The sequence below is a fragment of the Mesocricetus auratus genome, unplaced genomic scaffold (assembly GCF_017639785.1).
Source record: "Mesocricetus auratus isolate SY011 unplaced genomic scaffold, BCM_Maur_2.0 Super-Scaffold_100011, whole genome shotgun sequence".
Classification (NCBI taxonomy): domain Eukaryota; kingdom Metazoa; phylum Chordata; class Mammalia; order Rodentia; family Cricetidae; genus Mesocricetus; species Mesocricetus auratus.
Genome location: NW_024429195.1, coordinates 1513564 through 1535740, shown reverse-complemented (window position 1 = coordinate 1535740; position 22177 = coordinate 1513564). Strand labels below are relative to the sequence as shown.

General features: G+C 42.1%; 1 protein-coding gene across 5 annotated transcripts; it reads right to left on the bottom strand.

Annotated features, from left to right (window-relative positions):
• Positions 1 to 5713: 5713 nt before the first annotated feature.
• Positions 5714 to 18514, bottom strand: Ccnl1 (cyclin L1). 5 transcript variants are annotated; one of them, XM_005077937.4, is made up of 11 exons: positions 17870 to 18316; positions 17530 to 17604; positions 16752 to 16861; positions 10914 to 11034; positions 10020 to 10084; positions 8278 to 8377; positions 8075 to 8179; positions 7853 to 7994; positions 7519 to 7630; positions 7326 to 7424; positions 5714 to 6498 (listed from the first exon to the last, which is right to left on the bottom strand). In XM_005077937.4, exons 1-11 carry the CDS (start codon positions 18206 to 18208, stop codon positions 6150 to 6152), a joined length of 1617 nt encoding a protein of 538 aa, XP_005077994.2. In that variant the 5' UTR covers positions 18209 to 18316; the 3' UTR covers positions 5714 to 6149. The 5 variants fall into 5 exon arrangements, 4 of the variants coding, with proteins under 4 accessions (XP_005077994.2, XP_040610266.1, XP_040610267.1 ...); XM_040754332.1 differs by lacking the exons at positions 17530 to 17604; positions 17870 to 18316 and adding an exon at positions 15086 to 15158; XM_040754333.1 differs by lacking the exons at positions 16752 to 16861; positions 17530 to 17604; positions 17870 to 18316 and adding exons at positions 15086 to 15158; positions 16210 to 16705.
• Positions 18515 to 22177: the final 3663 nt, after the last annotated feature.

The following is a 22177-nucleotide window of genomic DNA, read 5'->3' as shown; positions in this document are numbered from 1 at the left end:
CACTGTGGATCAGATTGCTTTCACAAAGGAAGTCGTTTCCCCGGGAGTAAGGATGGTTGTCAGGCCTCTGGAGAGAGTTCTAACTGCAGCAGAAGCTCCCCTAGTCAGTGTTTCCTTCACAACTGGCCCACTGCCTTCCATGAACACACTACAAACACCTGGGAACCGGTGTCTAGGAATCTCTCACAACCCAGCCCACCGATGAGTACTTACTGTTCGGGGGGTGTCCATCTGGCTCAGAGAAAGGATACAGAGAGGAACGAAGAGCTCACCTCTGGTTGGACCACCAGGTTAGGCACAAGAAACGATTCTTGCCAGCCTAGAGCAACAGGTTTGAAGCGCTCAAAAGAATATGAGACTGCCTGCCAGTGTTTAGGAAAGGCACTGTCGCTCCACCTGGAGAGCGATTGTCAGCGGCCAGCTTTTCTCACTGCTGGTTATGACGGACGTGCAAGGAAGTGACCTCCTCCTGTGTGCCAGCGTCTCTGGGCTCATCGTTAACTCCACAGTCACAGAAGGGAAGCATTATCCTAGATGATCCACAGGTGAAGAAACTCTAGCTCAGAAAGTTCAGGTAACTGTGCCCCCCACACACAGCCACCAAGTAGGAGCAGCAGACTTCTAACGAAGACCGGCCTCACTCCAGAGAGCCCATGCCTCCCCCTCACTCCTCCACTACTCCCCTGTCCCTTCCTTCGTAAGCCATCGCACCCCATCAGGTAGTTGAGTCATCACACCCTATCAAGGGAACTCGAGAAGCTCTCAAAGCAAGCAGACATCAGTTGGAGGAAGCAGTGGCTAAACATGGAACAGGTGTCCCCTTAAGTCTCTAAGCCCAACACTGGATAGGTTGTCTCAGGACCTGACCACCTAGAGGACAGGCTGGCTTCAGGGACAGATTATCTGTGTGGCACTACTGGTCTAGTTCCAGTTGCACTTAGCTGGTGAGCAGCATCTACCACCGAGCCGCAAAAGGCCTCTGATGGTTTTAGTCTCATTATAGATTCTTCATAAAGAGAGGCCGGCAAACCCAGATTTGGAAATGGAAAGACAGATTTGAGCAGGATTCTAGTAAAGGAAGTAGAAGTTGATATGCAGTATACTAGCTACGTATCTGGACTCTGCAACAAATTGAGTTTTAGAAATACTTTTTTTTAAAACTGTGTGTATTATGGTGTGTGGGTGTGAACACCGGAGACCTCAGAGATCATTAGATGCCGAGACTGGATAAAACCCAAGTTTGGTTCTCAGAAGCTATGTCGGTGGTTCACAAACTTGGGTTTAATAGTGGCTGTCACTTACTAGCAGTTTCAAGTCACAATCTCATGGGTTTCTCCCCCACAATAGGGGTTTGCAAAGACACACAAAAAGGGCTTGAGATGTATCTCACTGGTGGAGCACTTGTTTAACCTGAGTAAGGCCTTAGGTTCAATTCCCAGGAAGGCAGTTAATAATAATGAAGGAAGGGTAAAAAGTTAAATATGAGACAGAATGTCATCAGGCCCGTACTGCTTATGTTAAAAGGGTTATAAAGGTAAATATATTAATTAAGCTAGAAGAATTTAGAAGGATTAGGCAGGCAGGCCTAAAGATACTTGGAAACAGTTCCCTACTGTGTTCAGAATAAGGCTTTGTGGATCAGCTGATTTGAAACTTGAAGACTGACCATCATGCTCGGCCTAACAGTGACGTCTATCAGCAAAGGTGCTTACTGCAGATTTGTGTTACAGTCTCAGTGCTCTGTATAGGGAAAGAGGACAGCCCACATGAGAGCTGATCATGTTTGGAAAGGATTGTCCCAGGAAGAAGACAAATCTGGAAACAGCAGCCAGGTCCTAGACATGTGGAGCGGGGCTATCATGACCTTCAGGGTCTTTTCATCCTCTTTCAAGCCATCCCAAGAGATCCAGTTACACACGCTAGAGAAACACGGAATGGCATGATCCTCAGAGCCACACATGTGAAAAAGGGTTTTGGAGTGTCCATCTTAATTTGGTGTTGTGATGTGGCATGCGTGCTGTTCCAGCACAGGCAGGGAGAGGCAGGAGTGATTTCACAAATTTAATTGGATCCAAAGCTACGTTAAAAGTAAAAACAAACAAAAAAATTAGCAGCTATGGATCAGCATGGGGCTCTTGGTGACTGTGGCTTCCTGTCTGGTCTGGGGAAGGCACTGGGCCCCCCCTGCCCATTTTGCACAATGACTGAAGATAAACTTGCGCTCTCCAATAAAAAGCAGAAGTGAATGTGGGAATGAGTTCAGAAAAAGTCTCCGCAATAATTCCAATCAGATTCTGGGCTAAGTGTTGCTCACAAAGACTCACCCCAGGAAAGCAGGTTCAGAAAAGCCACCCTTGAAAGTAAAGGAAGAATGTTTGTTTGAGAAGTTTCTAGAATATCAAAATCAGGTCTAAAAACAGAAAAGGCTAATTCAAGAAAAGAAAGGTAACTTGTTACAGATGCTTGCTGAGGTAAATGGCAAAAGGCAGGAATTGGAAGTGCTGACAGCAAATATACAGAATCTTAAGAAAGAATACTCTAGAAAAAAAAAAGGCAGTGCCACTGCTAACAAAAAGAAAACATGAAGAGAAGTTGAATTGGCTGTGGAAACCAGCAGATTGTATGTAAATCAGCTTGGAAAGTAGAATTCATGGTGGTAAATTTCAGTTACTACTACTGACCCCAGAGCCCATTTATGTTTTCCCTGAGCCTAAATGGAACAAGAGAATATGAAGTCAGGACTTTTGTGCCTAGCAGAACCCAAAGAAAAGAAAGAACAACAAATGTTCAGCCTTTCTTGCCCCATGTTCAGAAAATTGTTACTGCTATAGTTTATAATTAATGTATACATAGTCTATAAAGTGGCTTTTCATTAGGTATATTCTAAAAAATTCTCGTCTCTTGTCTGTCTGTAATCCTTCAGTGGTTGTAAGATAGGAAGGGAGCTAGAATATATATAGGGTGTGTCAAGTCCGGAATTCAATTCCCAGCACCCCTGCCCCCCCCAAAGAACTGTTACAATGTATCCTATTGGCCGCACTGAGATACTTAATACCTACTCCACCAAATGGGGGAGGCAGTTGGTTTGTCAGTTTGATGGGATTTAGAGTCACCATGGGAACAGGTCTCTGGTTATGTCTGTAAAGGGTTATCTCAATGAGGATGAGGTAGGAAAATGCCCCTTAAATGTGAACAGTACCACTGCATGAGTTGGGATCCTGGACTGCATAACGAAAGCCAACTGAACACGGGTTCTCATACCTCTCTGCTTCCTGTGGACACAATGCCTTCTCTCTTTCCCCAGCTTCACGGATATGATAGACTTGGTTCCCTGGAACTATAAGCATAAACCCAATAAACCCTTCCCTAAGACATTTTAAAAAAGATTTTATTTATTTGCATTGTTTTGCCTGCATGCATGTGTGTGTGAGAGTGAGAGAGTACCAGATTCCCTGGACCTGGAGTTAACGGTTGTGAGCTGCCATGCTGGTGCTGGGAATTGAACCCAGGTCCTCAGCCAGTGCCCTTGACCGCTGAGCCATCTCTCCAGTCCCTCCTTAAATTATTTTTGTCAGGTATTTTGTTGCAGCAACATAAGGAACACAAGAGGGGAAAACTCATACTGTGGGATGCAACCGACATGGGGGGGGGGTGCTGGAATTACAAAAAAGTTCTTTGAGAATTTCATGTTAACCCGACTCCTGCCAGATCCTCCTGCCACCCGCTCCCACCTTTTTGTCTCCTTTGTTTTTTTTAAATAGCTCATGTGTCCAGTTCATGCAGCCCATATATCTGAGTATGCCATCCGCTGGTGCCTGGTTCACTTATCAGGGACCTCAACCTGAAAACTCTTCCCTCGCTCAACACCATGCGTCAATGGTGCCTCCGGGAGAGGTGTGGGGGCTAGCTAGTCTCCCCAATAAGGGGATGATGTAATGAACCCATAAGGTACGCAAAAGGTAAGAACTGATCACTGCGTTTAAGAGCTGATGGGTACAGTCAAGACACACCCACAGTTCAGATTACGATTTTTTGTTTTGTTTTGGTTTTACAAGACAGGTTTTCTCTGTATTGTTTTGGAGGCTGTCGGACCAGCCTGGCCTCGAACTCACAGAGAACAACCAACAACTAGACTAACTTGAGACCCACACCACAAGAGGGAGTCCATGCTCAACACTGCCTGGAACAGGAAGCTGGGTGGCCCATACCATAGACCTAGGGCAGAACAAAACATGACTGGCCAAAGAAGTTAAGTAAGCAAAAATGTAAAAAGCCAGTGGAATGACTCCTAATGATATTGTGCTGTGTTCATAGATCAGAGGCTTCCTGAGCAGCAGATGGGAGCAGACATAGGAACCCAAAGTTGGGGAGGGATGGTAGGAGCCAGAAGGGTAGATGACACCAGAATTAAGAATTAACTAAGCAGGGCTCACACGGCCTTAGATTGAAGCGGTAACCACGGCGTCTGCATGGATCTGGGCTAGGTCCTCTGCATTATGCTGTGGCTGTCTATTGTGGGGTTCCTTTTGTGGGAGTGGGAGGTGTCTTGACTCTTCTGCCTGCTCTTGGGATGCTTTTCCTCCGACTGGGTTGCCTCATCCAGCCTTGTGCCTAGTCTTAGTGCATGTGGTTATAGTGTTCAGCTGATACCCCTAGGAGGCCTGTTCTGGGGGAGAGGGATGATGGGGAGGGAGACTGTGACAAGAGGCTGCAGGAGGGGTGAATAAAACAGAATAGAGAAAGTGTGATTACTGGGGGAGAGTTGGCCTGGTGATGTGGCTGTCAGTAGGCAGTTCAAGTCTCAGCGTGTGACACCCTCCCCCATTCAAGTGCTCACTGGATGCAGGGTTATCGGTGACAGCAACAATGACAACAAAAGCAGAGACTGGAGTGGGGGAGGGGGCAGTGCTAGGCAGAGATGAAGATAATGATGCATATAGTCAAAACACTGTATAAATGTACAGACTAAATAAAAAATTTGACAAAAAGTATATTCACATTCCTTTCTTCCAAGACTGGCTTATATTTTTCCTAGAGGCGGGCCTATCAACTTGTAGTGACCTTTAATTAGGTGACTCTCTAATTCTAGGTCACAAGAGTAAGACTATGTCTCAAAAAATTTATGTAGAAGCCATTGAGATGACTCAGGATATATGCTCACCACCCCATGACGTGTGCCTGATGGCTCGAACCCACAGAACTGACTGCATAAGGTGGTCTTTTAACCACACCAGCAGTAGCTGGCACCTGCCTTCTTACCCCCCCATCATGGGCACAATACATGGAAGTCTTCATGTTTAAACATACCCAATCTAAGTAGCACCATATACTCTACTCTGCCAACGCATCTCTAGTAACTTGATACCCCTTTGTGCATGAATTCTTTCATGTCTTTGTAATCAATTTAATGAATTTGACAATCCTAGATTAAGCTGTACCACTGAATGTCAGGAATACAAAACCACTTAAAACCTCCACATAGGTCTTATCTTTATGGTGTGATTTTTCACATAACAGATAATTAAAATTTATTATCTTTTGATACTTTAAGTTCAGATCAGGTTTTGCATTTTAGTGGTTCAGTAGCATATCAGGCCACTCCTATTTGCTTTTCCTCTATACACAATGACCATTATTATGCTCTTATGAAATCAGCGCAAAGCCTCCATTACAATCTTACCTCTTAGCAATTTAAGTAAGATATGTGAAGCCATTTAGAAAAACAAGATTTGTATTTTATTTCCTTGTAAAAATCTTTACACATGCAGACAAACCAGTGTTAAGAAAGTATTCACCATCATTTAAACAAATAACCACTTAAATAGAACAGTGTCTGCAAGTTTTATCTGTATAAAAATAAGATACATTTTTACAGAATTCACACTCCAGTTCTTGTATCAATAAACAATACACAACTATAATAAAGTACAATTGAACCTGACCATGGTTTTCAATTAGATACTGCTAGGGCATTTTAATGTGCAAAAAACCTTAACATAGTTCTTTTCCAAAGAAAATGTCCTCAGTGTTTCTAGAGACCTAGACAATTTTAATAAATCAATTCCTAATCAGTTTGCTTCATGTTTTGATTGAGTCCATACATCACACTGCACAACCAGAAGCGATGATGCAGTGTCAGAGAAAGAAAGTCAACGCCTATGCCTGCCGTGTCCTGAGCGACTGCCACCATGGTGCTTGCTTTTATGGGATCTCTCAAAGGAACGAGATCTTTCACGCCTGTCTCTGTGATGTCCCCTTTCGTGCCTGTGTTTCTTGGCAACATCTGAGTGATCCCGAGACTTGCTCTGAGATCGAGACCGAGATTTTTTCCTTTTATGACCATGTCTATTTGAGCTTTTTAAATCTTCTCTGGTATGCTTGGCCTTAGGGTGAGGAGAACCATGATTATGATGTCTTCGAGGGCTTTCACTGTGACTGCGGGACCTGCTTCTTGATCTTGAGCTGTATGTTCCAGATCGACTTCGCCTATTATTATAACTTAGAAAATAAAAGTTTCAGGGTTAAGTTTGGTTTCTAGTGGGAACAGATTAATAACTGTTGTTCATTAGCAAGCTCAAAACAATCAGCTATCAGCAATGAAAACTGACCATGCTCCTCACCTGACCCCTCTCAACTGAAGTTTTACTTTAGACAAAACATCCTATGTTGGTACTCCAGTGAAGGGGGGGGGCGGTCACCAATGTGTTCTAGAACTAGGTGCTTTTTTACTGAGTATCTCCCAAGTACCTCTGAACCACCAGAAGAAACCTGCAACCCAATTACAAAGCTGACTGGAAGTCTTGGGCTTTTTAATACATTAGTGCACTAAAAGTAAAAATGTAAAGAATATTTTCACATAAATAGCTTTATGTACATATATACCGATAGCATTTTCTGAATACTTTTTTAAAAAAAAAACGAGGGGTAGAAGGAACAAAGTAATACGTAAAATGCCATTAAGACACTACTAGAGTCAGTGAGGTGGCTCAGCAGGTAAAGGAAACTGCCTTCAAGCCCAAGACCAGGGTTTGATCTAGGACCCACAGAGTGGAATTTTACAAAACTTCCTATAACTTCTGTATATAACACTTAGGCACACTTAAAAGCACACAACTGAAGTACCTCTCACATCCAAAGTGTGTCTAAGTTTATTTCACTTTATGTTAAGTTTAATCCTGAAATGGGTTTGTAATCCTAGCAAACAGGTACTACACACACACACCTCTGCTAAACAAACAAAAAACCCAAATACTTCCTCCTATCCTAAAAAGCTCTGTCCCCTTTTCAAAGGTCCTAAGCCTACCCACACAGGACCCATCACTCACTGTCTTCTTGGGGTGTGTGATCTAGAGCGAGATCTGGTTCTTGATCTTGATCGACTAGCACTTCTGCTGTTCCTGCTTCTCTTGCTGTCTTTTCTTACACTTAAAAAAGAAAATGCAGGCAGTATTTATACACTGTTTTAGGGTGTGCACAAAGGGTTAACAACGAACACTCAAGCCCTTGAGGCACACTCACCCATTATAAGGGCTTTTTGAAGCCTGTTGTCTCTCCTCGGGCTCTTTTTTGACTGTCTTCACATTAATGGAGATTGGTGACTTCTCTTCAGCTTTTACTTCTCTTGGTGACGCTTTTAATAGACAAGAACAATTATGTTAAGGGCAAGATTTAGCAGAGAACAAGTTTCCAACACACCCAAAAGTACTACACTTCTGGCCCTTAGACTGACTTGTCCCAAAAAACCCAGTAGCAATTTCTTAATGGTCTCTAATCAACTGACCAATGCCAAATGTTCTAACAACATGCATTTCCTCCAATGCTCTTATCTCATTCAATTCTGATTATATCTTACAAGGTTTAGAGGCTGGAGAAAATCCACCAAGAGTTGAAAGCGCAGGAGTTCCATCAGGATTCAATCCCTTTGCTTTTAATTTGGCTTCCTGTAAGGCTACTTTTCGTTTTTCTACTTCTTTTTCCAGCAATTCATAGTTAGGCTGTTGGATAAAAATCAAGTTAGTATTCCTTTTAGATTCTTGGAAATGACATCAGCACCAAACTAAGTAACCAAAATTACCTTTTTCCTGGTATAAAGTCTAAGTGTCTCTATGCAGATTTCCTGAATCTCCTCTTCTGTGGTACCAAAAAGAAGAAACCAATGTGGCCGAGTAGGTAATGGAATCTAAATGATGAAAAAGAATGGTTCAAGCTTACACTCTTCTAAGAAGTAGCAATATTCTTTGAATTCCCGTTGTAAAACCCAGCAGGCCATACACTTACCTGAAGTGCTCTAGCTGCAAGGTAGATACAAGCACATGCTATCGTCTCCGGTTGAAAGCGAACGAAAACATTGGTTCGAAGACTGTCATTCATGTAATTCCTGAAAAACATTTCCACTAAAAGCTTAGTCCATAAGCAAACCAACCTTTGAAGTGCACACAGAATTGGAGACTCAATCGACTTCATTCTTTTTTCTTCTCCTTATGTTCACATCTTTAAATTGTACCATGGTAACTCTTTCTAACCCTCCCCCACAGCACTTGTAAACAATTTCATATTAGCAATAGATCTTCCCCCTAAAATCCTTTCAACATATTGTTATAAAAAGCAATGATTTTGAGGTCAATTATGATATGAGTTTTAAGAGTTTACCACTCCAACAATACTTCAAGCCATTAGTTACTGACCATCTCTCCTTTATCCATAACGAAAAGCAGTGTCAACCAAGTTCTTTAAAAAAAAATTCAATACCAGAAACAGGGGTAAAAAGGTTATTTTTAGTAAGAACCCATCAATTTACTCTTACAGTTAGAAGGGGAAAAAAACTTCAAAAAAATCAAGGTAGAAAAGTGAGCAATAAATACACATCATAATGGCCTTGTTTACATACCTCTTTGCAATTAAGCATAAATAAAAGCAATGATCTAACTAAATAAACTTCTAGTGAAACTTCCCTATGAAATTCCTCAACTATAAACTTTGTAATTTGCTGAAAAGCCTGACCTGGAAATTAAATGGATTATTTCTAAAATCTTAGACTCATTAAAACCTTTTTTTCTGCACAGAATACATTAAAAAGTCATGCATTTTATAAAGCAATGTGGCTTTTCTAATGTTACCAGTATCTACTGAGTCCAAGAGAAGCATGGCAGTCATAAAAAAAAAAAGACATTTCTGGAAAAGTCCAGAATTATTTAATGCTTGTTTACCAACAGTCTTATAAATCATTTATGACTAAACCACAATTTCCTTGCTTAACCTCTCCATATCTCAAAGGCCTAGGTTAAAAAATATTTAAATAACATAAAATTAAGATGCTTCTTACATCACTGCCTGCAATGGCTCAATAGCTAGTATAACCTAAAATGGCAACAGGTACCCATTTAAAGCTACAAGCTTAAGGTAGCCTCCTTTGGTAGAATTAGAATGGATGCTATACACACTTCAAGTAGAAATTTAATTGAACCCAATTAAAAAAAACAGTTCATAATGGCTGGACAACAATCTATCAAAAATGAAATACTCATTTTGATAGTTACAGGTATACATTAAATACATAGGCATGATGCATAGTTACTTCTAGAAGCAAATATACAAATCCTTTTGACACCCCGACAGAACTAGAAGATGCTGCCAGATGGATATGGACCACTTCAGTGAATCTCGGATGAGAGCTTGCACTGGATTGGCTGGAGAGCAGGCTAGCCAATCAGGCCATCCTGAGGTCATGGGCTGAAGTGCAGAGGGCAGAGTTCTATGACTTACCATCATGGACTACCCTTTAATTAAAGAGTAGAAAAAAGAACAAAGTTAAATTGAGTTCTCCATTAAAAATAATTAGTCAAGCCAAGAAAACAGGAAGCAGAAATAAGCATTATTTACCTTTTGGTTAAAAAATAACAACAAAAACAAAATGCCCCAAAACAAACTTATTTCATTATTTTGGAAAGAAAAAAATGAAACTTACTTTATTTCTGCTTCTGTTTTCCTGACTAAAGAAGAAATGTAAAAAAGCAACTTACCAGGCAGTTTGAACCAGGGTTTGGTTACGTTCACATTCTAAGACTTGTAAATACATTACAATGATCTGAGGACAAGGAAGAAAAACACCATTTAGTGTATTGGAGGTTCTTTCACAGCAGAATTCAATGAATAAAGCATCTCAAGTGCTACAGTTTTAATTACTACAACATTTCAAATATAGGAGACTTAGTGTTGACTGCTTAATTCTATAAAAATGTGCTTATAGATGTGGCTAATAACTCAGTGTTTTCTAGCATTCACCAAAAGGGCAGAATTTCTACTATGAGTATATACAATGGCCACAGCACATTTCTAGAACACCAAGAACGGCAGTAGTTAATTTCTGCAGTAAAGCTCAGCACACTAAAGTAAAAAGCTACATATAACTGCCTTATATTTGGTTCCCAGAAGACACACCAAATACATAATTACTGCCAAGTGCTTCTAGACTCAAACTATAATCATTTTATGATTCTAGAAAAATAGAACTTAAAGATACCAGCCAGTGTCACAAACAGCAGGGCTAAGCTATCTCCAATAGGTGAATTCTTCAAACTACTGTTCAGAAGGGTAATAGGAAAGCCAAAAGGGAAAGCTTTTATTAATGGTTTACAGGGAGCAGCAACCATTTAACACTTTACGTGCCAGTTTCTACAAATTCATTTTTTACATGAGGAAGTCATCACATGAGCTTGTTAGGCAGAAAAACAAAAAAACAAGAACCCCAAAGAATATCCATGAGCACATAATTACAAATAATAAAGCCTGTTTTGAGTCTTATTTTACTGACAAACAACATCCAAAAGAAAGCTTTTGAAAACTCTTCACTCAAACAAGTCAGAACTTTAGGAAAAGCCCTAATACTTACGAAATGTAATTTCTGCATAACTCACCTTATGGGGATGCTTGACATGAACACAAAATCCCAACTCCTTTAGCACCCTTCTTTCTGCCTTGATAACTTGATTTTTGGTGTTAATGTAGTTCTGATCAAGGATCAGAGGGCTTGGAGTCCTATAGTTTGTAAGAAATAAAATCAAGACTGTTTTGCACATCCAAAACCTTTTATTTGTGGCATCTCCATTTTCCCTTCCAACCAACTATTGGCAACAGAAACCAGCTTTTTAAACTCCTGCTAACAAGTTAAAGCATTAATCTTATGCTGTCCAAGTTATTGCAACTAGACAAAGCTCCTAAAACTAACACAACTTAAAAAAAAAATACTTACATATTCTTAGGTCTGACTTCCTCTCTTCAACTTAAATGCACTTAACTTCAGTGATAAGCATTAGTGGCACAAACCTTATCAGCCTCCCAAAAACTTTCCAATGACAAGAACCAATGTGATCCCATTTCCTATAAAGTTCTAATATGAACAAAGATTTTTAAAAAATTGAGTAAACCCTTTGCTAAATTTACAGTCAAATTAAAAGTTAAGAAGGAATAAAGGTAGTTAATTCTGTTTTCTCTTTTGGGACAACACACTAAAACCAAATATATGAAGAATATTTGTTTGCTTAATTAGCCACCCATCCCTGGCCCCCCAAAAAGAAATAAACAAACCAACCTAAAATTAGCAATTATCAAATGAAATATTTTTTTAAATAGGTTTAAAAGTAATTGGGTAATTCTGTCAATGTAGCTCCTGTGAGACTGTAAGGCCACAGACAGGGAACTGAAACCCAGAGACCACATTGGAGGCCTGTGTGGGATGTCACCCAAGATGCTTTCTTTCTTCCCCGAAGGGACTCCTAGTCACTCACATAACAAGTCATCTCATGTACATCATGTAAGTTTGCCTTTTTTTTTTTTTTAATAAAATCTTGCTATGGAGCTCATCCTGCCTCATCCACTGGAGCAGGTCATGTTACAGGCAAGTGCAACGTGGCCTCCCTTATAATCTGCCAAAGATTGCTAATGTGATTTATAAATTTACCATGGTGTTTGATACAGTCTAACCTCTACCAGCAAGATGTACATGTCTCCTAAGGACTGCACAATTAATAAATGGGTAAAACAACATCGAAATGCTTTCTCAAATACTCAATTCATTTTCAGCCAAGTTGTAAGTTTTATTTTCTAGACAGAATACACTGCCTGAATACATCAATATACAACCTGCTCAAAAAGTCTATTTAGGGCTGGAGAGATGGCTCAGAGGTTAAGAGCGCCGGCTGCTCTTCCAGAGGTCCTGAGTTCAATTCCCAGCAACCACATGGTGGCTCACAACCATCTGTAATGAGATCTGGTGCCCTCTTCTGGCCTGTAGGATACATGCAGACACTGTATACACAATAAATAAATCTAAAAAAAAAGTCTATTTAAGCATAACCACTTAAAGGTAATAAAACAATCTAATTTGTAATGTTGAGCCAGGAGTAGTAGCTTACACTCATAAGCCCAGCACCATACAGGGGTAGGAGTAGAGAGATGTGGAGATTAAAACTTCAAGGACATCTTCCACTACCATCAGGTAAGTTGAGGCCAACCTGTGTTATTACAAGACTGAAAAACAATCTGAAATTAACTACCTCCCTGGTAGCAGACTATCAAGAGTTAAAAAAAAAACTATTTTATATTTTCCTTACTTTCACTAAAAAGCAAAACAGTTACTTTTATTCTGCAACTTTGTATTAAACCATTAATAGTTGGCTGAGGTAACATCAAGAACAGTAACAAAGTGATGAAAAACTGTTTCAAGTTCATTTTCTACTATATCTTCAAAGTCTGAGAAACAGTTAAACGGCCTGTTTCAAATCAGTTTTATCAGGACAAATAAATAGCTGCAAACTGCACTTTAGGAAAAAGTCAAGTTTAACTCAAATGGGAACAATCAATGTATGTATGAAAACATACTCCAAAGTGACACTATGTAAGGGTTTATGATTTTTCAAGTTTTTTATATGCACTACAAGAAAAAATTTTAAAAGTTGTTGAAACAGAGTTTCTCTGTGGTTTTAAAGGCTGTCCTGGAACTCACTCTTGTAGCCCATCCTGGTTTCAGAGATCTGCCTGCCTCTGTCTCCCAGTGCTGGGATTAAAAGGCCCACCACAAGAAATTTTGAAGACAATCCCACTACAGACTGATTAGAAGGTTGTCCTTCAACTGGAATTAGGAGTCAAAGACACTCCAGTGTTTTATCTGTACACAGCTTAGCTTTTAACCCCCGAAATCCAGACAGCAAACTGCACCATTAAAATCCCTATACAAACAGTTCACAAAAGCCAAGATCTCACTTTTCTTCATGCTTTTAAAATTCATTCCATATCTTACTAAGAAAACTGCTTTATAGTTATTTTTAAACGACAACAGAATTTGTGATCAAGCAGGTGAATACTTTTTTCAATTGTGGCTAACAACTGGTGCCAAATTCAAGGATTTATCACTAATTGTACTTAAATAAGTATCTTTGAAATAAGCACATTCCCCGCATCAGAATTCTAAAGAACATGTAAGCACAGGCTTTGTTTAATCCAAGGAGGGAAGCGGTTAAGGTACAAACAAGGGTCATAATTTCAGGCCACCCCAAACTATCATATCACAGTGAGACCTGATTTTAAAACAGACCAAGGAAATGAATCCATTACCCTCTACAACTCAACTGTCTAAGTTCTTGTTCAGTCTTGCCACTACCAATCTTCCAAGTTAGCATTGTAAATGCATAATCTTTTATCTTCATTTTGTTTAGAATTAATTTTCCTCATAAATCAAGGCAAGCTCAATGAATACAAAATTAACTACCTTAACACAGTATTTTATACCATGACAAAACCAAGAAAATGTCTCTATAAATCAGTAAGCATTTAAGCAAAAGCTTTTTATATTAACAAAGTAATCAATCAATCAGAAGTATTTTTAGTGATACATTAAGTTGAATCAAGGCCTGGAAGAATCTCCTCCCAATCAAGTAAACATCCTTGACCAACAAACACTAGATGAAGAAAGAGGGGCACTAAGTCTCAACTACTCAGAACTCAGGAACATCTAGGACACTCCAAACTGCCAAACTCCACCTCTGAAGGCTTTTATTACCAGACTTTGCTCACTAACCTATTTGAAACAAAATTTCAATCTTAGGAAACCTTGGTCTCTGTTTATTAGAAGTTTATGTGATAGCTACTTTTTATAGTATAACTGAAACAGCACAGGAATGACAGAAAGTTATAACTAGGGTGTTCAAGAATGGTTAACTTCCCTCAAGTGTTATAAGGACTGACACTATGAAAGGAATTATACTATACACCAGATGGGAAATTAGTACACACGGAGACAAAATTCCTACTCAACACACGAGAATTTCTAATGCTTATTCTGAAGTAAATAGGAACATTTCTTAAATGTCAAACTGAAGCTACCCCAGAACCAAAGAAATAAACTACAGATGGTTAGATAAAATGTCAACACTGACTAGACCCTTCCAATTCTTACTTTTATATGTTGAAAATAGCATCAACAGTGACAAAAGTAGTTAAATCTTTACAAATTTCTTGTAACACAAACCTTACAGATATGAACACAGGCTTCTTTAAAGGAAAAAAACTAACATGCTGGGGAATGTTACATATCAGAAAATTTTACTTATAAAACTACTGGTATGAATAGCGTTTCCTTCCCTTTAAATTCAGCTTTTGTGAAAAACTATAAAACCCATGAGGGGAGGCAAGTCAAATATCTCACTCATATTGAGGACTGGACATTGATATTTACTGTTCATGTAACAAGACTAGAAACGGTGACTTTAAGGCTACATGAATGTGCCTGATACAGTCATACAATAACCTAGTTAGTTAGCATTCACAAACTACTAAAATTCAAGACAAACTAAGTATAACATTTATCAATACTTTCTAACGATATGCAAAGGACACAAAATACATTACTAAACTACAGTTTTTAATAACTTGGACAGCAAAGAAAAAAGCTTATAACAAGAAACAGGAGTTTTTTGTTTGTTTGTTTTTTTCTCTAAATGGTTCACCAGTGGCCAACCTGTTAGTCCCCGATTCCAGTGACCTATTCTCAGAACACTGGCTTCTCCTTGGGGATTTTCGATACTTCACTCACTGTTGCCATGACGACAGCTTCATCTCTATGTACCACTCCACATCACCCAGGCTTTGGTAAATGTAGCTGGTCGCTGTATAGTCGGTTGCAAGGGAAAAAAGAGTTGAAGTTAATAACATATACAAGTCACATGTTTGAGTAAACTTGTAATATGCATAGAAACACTTATATCCTGCTTTTAAAAGGGGGGCTTCCATGCAATTATCTTCTTTAAGAATTTCATGTTATAATCGACTGGTAACATTTTAACAAAACCAATTTCTCTTTAACCATGACCAAAAATGCAGTTATAGCCAACACAAGTCAGTCGGATTGGATTATAAAGTTTTACAGCTAAGATGATCCTATTCTGACACCAAGGAAGGAGGAAAAGTTAAGTCCCATTGGAAAATGCCAAGATGTGATTATAGTTGGCTCAATGACTCATATACTAGAAAATGTCCTTTTCAAGAATTCTTTATTTTCAGTGTTTTATTAAAAAACACATGAAAAAAACTCAGTCACATATCTAAATACAAATATAAGCTCACTAAACACCAGTTGGAAATTCCCCCTTTCTCTACTTTCTTCACCAACTGAAAACATTCAAACAAAAGAAATTATATCTGGGAACACACTGAGAAAAAAATGAGGCTGAAAAGGTATGGAGAAAAAAACTATTTAAAAAAAAATCAGGGCAGCAATTTTGGCCATGCTACCCACCTTGAACTTTAATATCTGCCTATCTGGCTACTACCTTTACTGCCACCAACTTATAGATTCCATCAATAAAGACTATCTATGACACTCACTTGGACTAAGCAACACCCAGCTCCCAAAACAACTTGTCTTTTCACAGCTAACTCCCTTGAAACTCATCACAATTCCTCAAAAACTAATCTACACCACGAATATCCATCATCTTGTCCTGGAGTCACCTGTAGAACAGGGTCCTCCAACAAACTTTGGTACTGCCATAGATAAAGGCATAGGCCCAGAGTTACCAGGCTATTACTACACCTCAAAGATACTGTTTCAGACTGGATTTTCTTACAAGATCAAGTAAACAGCCCTACCTGAAGGCAACTCAATTCGTTATTTTTCTAACCCACTCACTGAGACTGTATCTAACCAAAACAAAATACCTGTTCAATCCCTTTGACTTCAAACTTCAAACTTTATCATCCTCCAGTCCTTTCAGATCCGGTATTATTCGAAATATCGTAGTTCAATGTTGAGAAGTACTCTAACAAAAAGCCAACCTCAATTGATGAAGAAACTGGGACTCCAAGCAGAGTAACAACCTACACGGAACTTGGCCACAATATTAACTCGAACTACAGCACTTTCATGTCCAGAGAAGGGAGGGGAAAAGTAACTTACAGAATAAACTCCCACTTGAGCCAACCGTACTCCCTTTCTTGTTTAATCTTAAGCCAAGGGACTGGCTTCACAGCACTGCTAGGATTGTCCACAAATGCAACTGCCTCTACAAACCTTAGATAGCTGGTTAATTGAGGGTTCTCTTAAAGTTTAAGTTTCAGTATTTCTATGTCAATTTCAACACCTAATGTCAGTTTTCTTTTGCATCCATACTGACTCGAGGGGGAAAAAAAGATGTTTGGACTTGATGATTGGTGCACAACAGCAGTAGCAAGAAATACTATGTTCAATAGGCCAATCTTACCTTTTTCCTCTTAACTGGCGGAGGTGGTGGAACACATTAATCACATCTCTTATTCTTCTTGGTGCTTCTTCGATTTTTGATGCAAGATTGATACAGGCCATGGCAACAATCTGAAAGAACCCAGGAGGGGACGAAACTTATAACGAAAAAGTTAAACTGGAAACAACCCTGCCCAAAGTCTAACAAACTCATTTCCTTAATGTATATGTGTATTACGTATTTATTTGCTTTTCCGAGATAAGGTTTCTCCGTGTGGCCCTAGCCTGGAACTTGTTCTGTAGACCAGGCTGGCCTTTTTTTACTCAGAGATCTGCCTGCCAATGCCTCCCGAGTGCTGGGATTAAAGGTGTGGGTCACCACAGCCCGGCTTTAACGAACTTACTTTTAAAGAATCAACTCTAGGCTACAACGGGTCTTTGGGCGAGATAAAAAAAAAAACCCAAGGTCGGACATTTACAGACCATGGGGGGGGGCGCCAGCTTTATGCGTTTTATTGCTCAACCGCTCGTGATTCTGGACCCGAATCAAGCTCAGAAGACGAGGAATGTAGTTCTCGGTAACCAGAGCACGTGGACTCTCGGGATCCATTTTCTAGTTCTGGAAACACGTTCCAAGGGGCCCCATTGCCTCACGGGGAGGAACTAGGTACAAAGGCCTGGGCTCAAACCACTCCCTTTTCAGGAAAAGCTGGTTGCAACTACTACTACCCCTTCCTTCCTTCCTTCCCGCTTCCGGATGAGGCCACCACCCCCGTCTTCGCCCGCCGCCGCCGACTCACCTCGAAACTGTGTTTGACGAAAGACTTGGAGTAGAAGAACCGATGGAACAACACCTGCCCCGTGGCCATCGCCACCTGCAGACGAGAGAGGAGAGAACGGGAGGCGCCGGGGGGGTCAGGCGGGCGGGCTCGCACCAGGCGCCGCCGCCATCTTGTGCGGCCGCTCGCTTCCCTTCTTTTCCTTTCCCTTCCCCCGCCCGCCCGCCCTGCCCTGCCCTGCCCGGGGCCCCGCGCGCGCCTCCGCCGCCGCCGCCGCCGGCCCCCCTGCACCCCGGTCTCTCTCCCCGCCCGGCCGCGGAGGAGCCAGACGGCGGCCACCGTCGCCGCCCGGGACTCTCACCTGAGGCAACCGGAGGAGGATGCCGGCGGCCTGGATGAGCTCGCAGCCCAAGATGCGCAGGTCCGTCTCGCTGGGCAGGTCGAGGCCGTCCTGCATGGACGGCGTGGGCGAGAGCCGCTCCTCGGGGATCAGCGAGTGGTCGATGGTCAGCGACACCTCCGAGTACAGCCGGTCGCCGATCAGGATCCCTCCGGCCGCCGTCGCCGTCGTCGCCGTGGTCGTCGTCGTGCCCGAGCTGGAGCCGCCGGCGCTCGGGGCGGCCGACGAGGAGGCGGCGGAGGCGGCGACGACGACGGCTGAGGCCGCGGTCGAGGTCGGGTGAGGAGGCCCGGACGCCATCGTTCCCAGCGAGCTGCACGCACGCACGGCCGACGCAGCCGGAACCCAGAGCGAGACTAACCCAGCGTCCTCGGCGCGACGGATATGCCCGTGACCGCCGGCTGCCAGGCCGCTGCGCGCAGCGTGCGCTTCCGCCATGACGTCACCACGCCCCTCCCCCAAGAGGGGCCACGCCCCGGTCACGCCCCCGCCGCGGCGCGCGCCAACGAGTTCCTTCCTCCCCGGCCTTCGGTCGCGCCTGAGGCGGAGGGGATCGGTGGGCGTGGAGGTTCCGCGGGCGGCTCAGGGCCTTGGGATCCCTGGTAGGCGCCGGATCATCCGCAGGGTCGCCTTAGCGGGGTCGGCCTCGTCGACTCCTGCCGCGTGTGACTGTGTAAAGTGAAGAGAAACACAAGGGAGGGGAAGCGCCGAGCGCGCGTGGGTGTCGGGGTGTGGAGCTCTGGAAAACCTGTGCCGGCCCTGACCTCACCTCGCCGGGTTTGTAGTAATCTGGAAAAATCCCTGGCTCCAAAAATAGATGCAGGGTGAGGGCATGACGCCTTCACTAACACCAGGAGGTCTGATCCTAAGTGGTTCCCGTAGTTAGGCAGAATTCTCTGTGTTGGCGGGGGGGAGGGGAGAAATAATGTCTTGTTTATTACACTATCACTATGTCAACGTAAAAAGAAAAAAAAACATTCTTTTTTTTTTCTTTTTTGAGACAGGGTTTCTCTGTCTTGTTTTGGAGCCTGACCTGGAAAACTCGCTCTGTACACCAGGCTGGCCTCGAACTCATAGAGATCCTCCTGCCTCTGCATAGAGTGTTGGGATTAAAGCCGTGTGCCACCAACGCCCGGCTAAAACAGCTCTCTTCTTGCATGCAATTTGGAGTAACCTAGATTTGTGTTCTCTGGGCCATGGATCAAAACAGCTCCAGGAAGCCGGGCGTCCCAAATGGTTGAGGCTGACCTTGGAACAATTGATTTTCCTGCCTCCATCTTTGTTTTAGTGCACAGCTTCGGGATTGTTACTTTGTTTTGTTTTGCTACAGCTTAATTTCTTGATGAAAAGCGCCTTAACTTTGCATCTGTAAAGTATGAGGAATTTAGATACATTTTACTATTTGTCAGTGCTGTTTCGGAAGCTAGATTTGGGGAGAGGTGGGGTATCTTTAAGACAAGGTTTCTCTGTGTAGCCTTGGCTGCCCTGGCACTCACTTTGTAAACCATGCTGGTTCGAACTCCTAGAGATCCGCCTGCCTCTGCCTCCCGAGTGCTGGAATTAAAGGCGTGCGCCACCACTGCCCGGCTCATAATACAATTCTTAAAAAAACAAGTCCCTTAAAAAATGAAACTTTATATAGAGCTGGAAGTGGTGACATGGGCCTTTAATCCCAGCACTGAATGAAACAAAAACCTCATAAATCCATGATTCTGATAGCTTTTTGTTTTATCTTTTCCAGACAGGGTTTCTTCATGTAGTCCTGGCTGTTCTAGAACTCACTCTGTATACCAGACTGGCCTTGAGCTCACAGAGAGCTATCTGTCTCTGCCTCCTGAGTGCTAGAACTAAAGGTGCAGACCACCACCAGGAAACAGTTTTGATAGCTTTTTTTTGTCACTGACAGATTGCTGAGAAAATTCACAGTGAGGTTTTATTTTGGTTTATGGTTTGGAAGGTTTCAAGCTACAGTCAAATGGCCCTATATCCTGTGGGCCTTTGTCCAGGCAGAAGTTTGTGGTATGGGAACTTGGTAAAAAGCAACTCCCACCACCAACAAAGGGGAAAGGAGGAAAGAGAGGTAATATATCCTGGGACTTTGTTCCCCAAGTCCTAATTGCTTGTTCAGCTCTGATCTCTTCAGTGGATTAATCCATTTATGAAGTGTGTGTGTGCCTTTGTAATTAAATCACCTCTCAGTACCACTATCTAAGGAGATGATTCCTCAGTGGCATTTCATATCTACATCTTTTGTGCAAACACAGGAGAGATACATCCAGGGAAGAGGTGTGTTGTTCAACAAAATTTTCCTGGTGAGACACCACCCACAGCATCCACTTAACCCAGATAGGGAACCCACCACAGACCAACTTGGTGAATCAATAAATTGTATTGCTGTTAGCCAGGCAGTGGTGGTGCACGCCTTTAATCCCATCACTTGGGAGGCAGAGGCAGATGGATCTCTGTGAGTATCAGACCAGCCTGGTCAAAAGCTTGTTCCAGGACAGTCTCCAAAGCCACAGAGAAACCCTGTCTCAAAAAACCAAAAAATAGATAGATGATTGATAGATAGATAGATAGATAGATAGATTTTTATTGCGGTTAAAGAAATATAGGTGAGTAGTTTTGTTTTTACTGGAGCAGAAATGGCTCAAAAATAGCTGTGTCACCAGTTTTAGGTGTATTTTAGGCACAGCACAATTTGGTGAAAATTTGCCTGGTGATAATTAACTCAGTGACTTCATGGAAACTTTATTGTAAAGTACATGTGACTGTGGTGATACTTGTTTCTGTCCTAACAAAGCTTGCCTGAAGATCAGGAGTGGAGCTAGCCTCTAGTTAACAGTAGAGGCCAGGCTGCAGGAAGAACAGAGTTCAAGGCCACACTGGGCTACATGAGATTTAACAGGTCTAAAATAGAAACACAGCTCACACCTTTGATCTCAGCACTTGGGGTCTCACACCTCTAATCCTAGCACTAGGGGTGTGGGGACAGAAGTGAAATGGCTGGGTGGAGAGAGCAGACAGAGACAGATGCACAGCCCTTTTTTGGTCTGAGGATTTTGTAGAGGTAAGAATTTTAGTGGCTGGCTGCTTTACTTTTCTGTTCTTTCAACTTTTACCCCCAATACCTGACTCTGGGTTTTTATTATTTTTGGTTTTATGAGACAGGGTTTCTCTGTATTGTTTTGGAGACTGTCGGTCCAGCCTGGCCTCGAACTCACTCACAGAGATCCACCTGCCTCTGCCTCCCGAGTGCTGGGATTAAAGTCGTGCACCACCACCGCCCAGCCCATAATGATATATTCTGTAGACTGACACACTCATGACAAGGGTCTGTAGGAGGAGCTGGCTGATGTTGTCTTTGGCCACACAACTAGAAAGGTCTCCAGGTTATTAACCACATCTACTCCCAGCCATCTGGGGGGGTTAACAGGTAATGTGTCTCTTCCTTTGAAGGGAAAACCCTGTGTTTAACATTCTTGGTTCCTAGCCTGGAGTGGTGGTGGTGCACACCTTTAATCCCAGCACTCTGGAGGCAGAGGCAGTGTGTATCTCTTGAGTTTGCAGGCTAGCTTGGTCTACAGATGAGTTCCATGACAGCCAGGGCTACACAGCTAGACCCTGTCTTGGGGGAGAGGAGGGAAGGGTGTATTCCTGGTACCTTCATTCCTCCAACAGGAAAACATGGTGTGTGTGATAAATACTTGCTCCTCAGTAAGTCACAAAACTACTGAGAAACTCTTGAAGAAAAAAAAAAGAGAGAGAGGAGATTTTAGGTAAGTGTCTGGGGCTTTTTTGGGGGGTTTGTTTGTTTTTTGTTTTTTGCAGTGATTGAGAGGGGACAGTCCTGCCCATTGTGGGTGATGATATCCTGGCTTCTACAAGAAAGACTGAGCAATCCAATAAGCACCACCCCTCCATGGTCTCTGCATCAGCTACTGCCTCCAGGTTCCTGCTCTGTTTTGAGTTCTAGTCCTGACTTCCCTCATTGGTGGACTGTGATGTAGAAGTATAATCTTTTCCTTCCCAAGTTGCTTTTGATTATGGTATTTTCATCAAGTGATAGTGGTAGCCCTAACTAAGACACTATACAAACTAAAAATGTGATAAATTAGTTTTGTGTTTTGGGAAAAGGGTCATCCTATGCAGACTAGTCTAGTCTCTAAACTCAAGATCTACCCATCTTAGTCTTCCACATGGTGAAACTACAGGCATATTTCACTACACACAGTTCCAAAATGTGACAGATTTGGGTAAGGCTTTGTA

What these genes read in the sequence shown, in the direction of transcription:
- Ccnl1 (XM_005077937.4), bottom strand. Translation starts at nt 18,208, where the DNA reads ATGGCGTCCGGGCCTCCTCACCCGACCTCGACCGCGGCCTCAGCCGTC. An exon ending in TCGTCAAACACAGTTTCGAG is followed by an intron (nt 16,862 to 17,529) that starts GTGAGTCGGCGG and finishes GGGTTCTTTCAG; the next exon opens with ATTGTTGCCATGGCCTGTAT. An exon ending in ATGTCAAGCATCCCCATAAG is followed by an intron (nt 10,085 to 10,913) that starts GTGAGTTATGCA and finishes CCTTGTCCTCAG; the next exon opens with ATCATTGTAATGTATTTACA.